General features: G+C 52.9%; 1 protein-coding gene across 1 annotated transcript; it reads left to right on the top strand.

The window, feature by feature from the left end:
- On the top strand, positions 1-700 carry LOC142605042 (feather keratin Cos2-3-like). The gene is made up of 2 exons (XM_075775105.1): positions 1-40; positions 372-700. Exon 2 carries the CDS (start codon positions 392-394, stop codon positions 698-700), a length of 309 nt encoding a protein of 102 aa, XP_075631220.1. The 5' UTR covers positions 1-40; positions 372-391.
- Positions 701-5,205: the final 4,505 nt, after the last annotated feature.

Genomic DNA, 5,205 nt, shown 5'->3' with positions numbered 1-5,205 from the left:
ATCCACTTCTCTTGCCTCCTTCTCCTTGGGAAGCAGGTGAGTCTGAAGCCCTTTCCCCACGTCCTTTTTCTGGTCATGCAGAAGCGTGCTCCTCCATCCTGTGCTGGCTCGTGGCGCTGCTTGTCATGGGAGGGGGGAGAAGGGCGAAAGCGAGTGTCTGGGACTTGCCTGAGGAGGCTCTTCTTTTAAGAGATAGTCATCAGGCACCTTGGGGCTGGTGGCACTTTGCACTACCATGTCTGGATGAGGCCAAGAAACCCTTCTCCCTCGCTGCAGGTGCCTTTCACATGCTCACAGTGGGGTGTTGGACTCAGGACAAACTGCTCCTCACGTGTACCTGTGCTCTGATTAGTCTCTACCCTCTCTCCCAGGTGTAGCTCTGCCCAGAGACATGTCCTGCTACAACCAGTGCCAGCCCTGCCAGCCCTGCGGCCCGACCCCGCTGGCCAACAGCTGCAACGAGCCCTGCGTCAGGCAGTGCCAGAACTCCACCGTCGTCATTGAGCCGCCTGCTGTGGTGGTGACCCTGCCCGGCCCCATCCTCAGCTCCTTCCCACAGAACACCGTTGTGGGCTCCTCCACCTCCGCTGCTGTTGGCAGCATCCTCAGCTGTGACGGAGTGCCCATCAACTCTGGGTGCTGTGACCTCTCCTGCATCACCAGCCGCTACTGTGGCAGCAGAAGGTGCCCCCCTTGCTAAAGCCACTGGTGACAGCTTGGACAAGCACCCCCAGGAATCCAGACCTAGATTCTCAACTGAGAGCAGAGCTCCTGGCCATTGATTTCAGAGAGGCTGAGCATCCAGTGCTGCCCTTCACCGGAGGGCAGCTGGGGCTCTCTGGAAACATGGCCAAAGTCTAACTCCATGGCCTTCCACCCTCTTCCATCTCTGTCTTGTCTTCTGCTCTTCTGGGCCGCAAAACCCCCGGAGACAACCTGAGGCATCTGCTGACCCCTCTCAGGACAGGCAGATGGATGCCTTGAGGGATCTCCACCGTGGGCAATGGGCACAGACTTTCTGCAGCTGCTGGTGCTCTCCCTGCACTGGCAGCCTCCTCTAGAATTGACCTTGTTTCCCACTTCAGAGTCATTAAAGTTTTCCGCATCACATCCTCTGCCTCCACGTAATCCTTTTTTGGTGTCCTTGTCTCGTGTTTCCAAGGAAGAAAGGCATTGCCTTGGGTGGTGGGGGGTAAGGTGCGGGCACGAGCAGACCTTTCATCATTCCCAGAGGAAGGGGAGGGTGGGACAGAGGGTAATGGGTCCCTTCCAGTCACTGTTCCTTGGAGCTAAGGAAGACATACTCAGCTGCTCCTAAGCCTGTAGCAATCGGTCCCTGCATTCTGGCATCAGGCGTTTGACACGGTCCCCCACAACATGCCTCCGTCTAAATTGGAGAGAGATGAGTTTGATGGGTGGACTGTTCAGTGGATGAGGAACTGGTTGTATGATCACCTCCAGAGGGTAGTGGTCAACGGCTCAATGCCCAGATGGAGATCAGTGACAACTGGTGCCCCTCCGGAGTCCGTACAGGGACCAGTACTGTTTAATACCTGCATCGATGACATAGACAGTGGGATCGAGTGCACCCTCAGCAAGTTCACAGATGTCACCAAGCTTTGTGGTACAGTTGACATGCTCGAGGGACAGGATGCCATCCAGAGGAACCCTGACAAGCTCAAGGATTGGGCCCATGTGAAGCTCCGGAACTTCAACAAGGCCAAGTGCAAGGTCCTGCCCCTGGGTCGGGGCAGCTTCCGGTATCAATACAGGCTGGGGGATGAAGGGCTTGAGAGCAGTCCTGCTGAGAAGGACTTGGGGGTACTGGTGGAGGAAAAGCTGGACATACGCTGCAACACACACTTGCAGCCCAGAAGGCCAGCCATATCCTGGGCTGCATCAAAAGAAGTGTGGCCAGCTGGTTGAGGGAGGTGATTTTCCCCCTCTACTCCGCTCTGGTGAGACCCCACCCGGAGTACTGCGTCCAGCTCTGGAGTCCTCAGCACAGGAAAGACATGAACCTGTGGAAGTGGGTCCAGAGGAGGGCCACAGAATTGATCAGATGGATGGAACACCTCTCCATCCATTGGGGTTGCTCAGCCTGGAGAAGAGAAGGCTCTGGGGAGACCTTATTGCAGCCTTTCAGTACAGAAAGGGGCTCTATAAGAAGGTTGGAGACAATCTTTTTAGCAGGGCCTGTAGCGATAGGACAAGGGGTAGTGGTTTTAAACTACAAGAGAGTAGATTCAGACCAGCTATAAGGGAGACATTTTTTACAATGAGGGTGGCGAACACTGGAACAGGCTGCCCAGAGAGGTGGTAGATGCCCCACTCTTGGACACATTCAAGGTCAGGCTGGACTGGGCTCTGAGCAATCTGACCTAGTTGAAGACGTCCCTGCTTATTGCAGAGGGGGTGGACTAGATGACCTTTAAAGGTCCCTTCCAACCCAAACTATTCCACGATCCTATGTTTCCATGATTTTACGGTTCAATGGTTTCTATGATCTCTGCTGAGATAACAGCCCCATAGCCTTACAGCACATTCCGCAGTGAGGAACCTGGTGCTGCTGGAGGTTTTGACTGGTCAGCAGCTCACAAGCTTGTGCAGAAGGGAGTTCCTCGTGCTCTGGGTAGCAGCTCTGAGCTGGGAACAGAAGCTCAGTCGGAAGATGGCCCCAAAGGGTGCAGGAGTGGGCATGGAAACAGCTTGTACAACAGTCCCCAAACCTTCTTCTCCTCATCCTCCCACCTGTTCCCAGAAGGACAGGGCATGGTCTGCGCATGAGGGCAAGGACAGCAAGGGCAGGTCACCAATAAACCCTCCACCCCTCCCCCCCGCCCCCAACAGTTCCTTCCACAGTCCAGCAGTCGCACGGATATGCAGAGCTAAGGCGACTCACAGATTGATGTAGGAATGAGCTTGGCCAGACTACACGCTAGGGCCCTCACTCCAGATAAAGCATGACAGGTTCCTCTTAGATTGGCTGCCCCGGCTGAAGTTACAGGAGGTTGGAAGACAAGATACTGAAATCAATCCAATTTTGAAAGCGCTCCCTCTCCAGACAAGAGCAACCCAGTTTGTATTGGTGAGACTCAGTGTGCCAGCTATTGTTAATTGTGATTGTGATTGTGATGAACAGAATCTACAGGAAGTCCACAAGAAGCTGGGAGGGGGCACAGCCGGGGCAGCTGACCCAAACTGGCCAAAGGGATACTCCATACCATATGCTGTCATGCTCAGCATATGGGCTAGGGGGAGTTGGCTGTGGATGGCCGCAGCTCAGGAACTAGCTGGGGATTGGTCAGCAGTTGGTGAGAAACTGTGGTGGGCCTGACTTATTTTGTATATTATTATTTTGATCCATTATTGTTATTGTTATTACTGTTGTTGTTAATGTTGTTGTTGTCACCATTCTTCTTCTTCTTCTTATTGTTATCATCAACATTTTCCTTTTCTGTCCCATTAAATTGATTATACCTTAACCCAGAAGCTTTACTTTTTTTCGTTTTTCTCCCATCCCACTGTGGGGAGAGTGAGCTAACGGCCGTGTGGTTGTTTTAGCTGCCTGCCGGCTTAAATCACAACACAGCATATGCCCCGCTTGGCTGAGGCCTGTCCCTGTGCACAGAGGAGCTCCCCAAACAGTTTGGTGAAGCCTGATGTGTGCGCCCATGTGTTCCTGATCCTGCCAGGCTGAAAACACCAATGTCTGATGAACGTTTGTCCTTTGCAGACCTACAAGGATTCAAAAGGATGATTGCAAGTTCAGCGAGAGGTCAGATCATCCCACACTTGTGGATTCAGCCTCCACAATCGCCTGAGTGAAAATAGATCTGCTGCAAGATGGACTTTCGATTGAATGCCATCCTATAGTTCGACCGAACTGAGTAGAGTGGGGGAAACTGTGACGGGGTTGTCAAATGCACCGTGAAACCTTGGTTCATCTCTCGTGCTCCTCCTCACTCATGGATTTCAACTTTCTTGAGGATTGGGGGATCCAGTTCTTGCTCAAGCTGCGCGTCAGCACCGTTATCTTCTCAAGAAATGCCTCCTCTGGAAAGGTCCACTCTGATGAGGTTTGGAGGAAAACTCAGAGAACAAATGAAGGGTTTTGGTTATTTTTCAGAGAAAGTCCCCTTTTTGCAAGGGACTGACTGCTAGGCTCAGATGAGTCTCTGACTGGTTCCTTCCAGCCCTTGGTGCTGTGCGGAGCACACAGATGAGAATGCACAAGCACCCTCTGCACAGCCCATGGCAAATAATCTCCTGCCCTAGAGTGTGCAGGGAAACCAGTTCCAGGGCAGGGGTTCTTCTACCACCTTCTCCTTCCTCTCAAGCCACTGACACTGCCTCCTTCTGGAAGAGAATATAATGGCCTGCAGATCTCCAAGTGCACTGAGGAAATAGTGCTGCAAGAGAAGAGCTCCCTTTCCCCCAAGCTCAGCCTGGCACAGATGCATCCCCTCCCTCCCCTGCGTTGTGGCACTAGCCAAGGAAGCTCCCTGCACCAGGGTGTCTTGCACAGCACAGAGGTACAATGGATGGGAACAGCAAAGTAGTGAGTGTCTTTGGGCAGGAGCTCTGAGACCTCAATTCAGTGTGGATCCCATAGCACAATAATGCCAAGGTAAAAAAAAAACAACAACAAAACCAATCAGTTAAAAATTTTCTAACATCTAAATAGAATTTCCCAGGTTCCAAATCGTGCCCATTGCCTCTCGTCCTTCCCCTGTGCGCTTTGAAAAGAGCCTGCCTCCATCTCCTAGGCAGGAGATGCCCCTTTTCCTAGGGCCCTGTTCCCTCAGGCTCTCCTGGTACATCATGTCCTCAAGCCCCCGGACTGCCTTGGGGGCTTCTGCTGCACTCGCTCCCGCATGTCAATATCTTTCCTATATACTGAGGAGCCCCAAAGTGAACACCGGACCCCGGGCATGGTCTCATGAGTGACAAACAGAGGAGAAGGAACACTTCCCTGGGTCTGCTGGCTACACTTTTGCTAAGACATCTCAGAGTGCAGTGGGTCTGCTTTGCCACAAGGGCACAATGCTGACTCACCTTCAGCCACTGGCCACCAGGCATCCCCTGCCTTCCCAGGTACCTACAGAATGCTCTAAGCTACATCAAGAAGCTGAAAGGTGCCTGTCCCCAGAGGAACTGGTAGCTCCTGACTCAGGCCTTTGGAGGAAGATCCCATGGCGAGCA

This window comes from Balearica regulorum, chromosome 24, assembly GCF_011004875.1.
Source record: "Balearica regulorum gibbericeps isolate bBalReg1 chromosome 24, bBalReg1.pri, whole genome shotgun sequence".
Taxonomy (NCBI): domain Eukaryota; kingdom Metazoa; phylum Chordata; class Aves; order Gruiformes; family Gruidae; genus Balearica; species Balearica regulorum.
This window is presented reverse-complemented; position numbering and strand designations above follow the sequence as displayed.

Excerpts from the sequence above, each read along its gene's own strand:
- LOC142605042 (XM_075775105.1), top strand. The coding sequence starts at position 392 with ATGTCCTGCTACAACCAGTGCCAGCCCTGCCAGCCCTGCGGCCCGACC.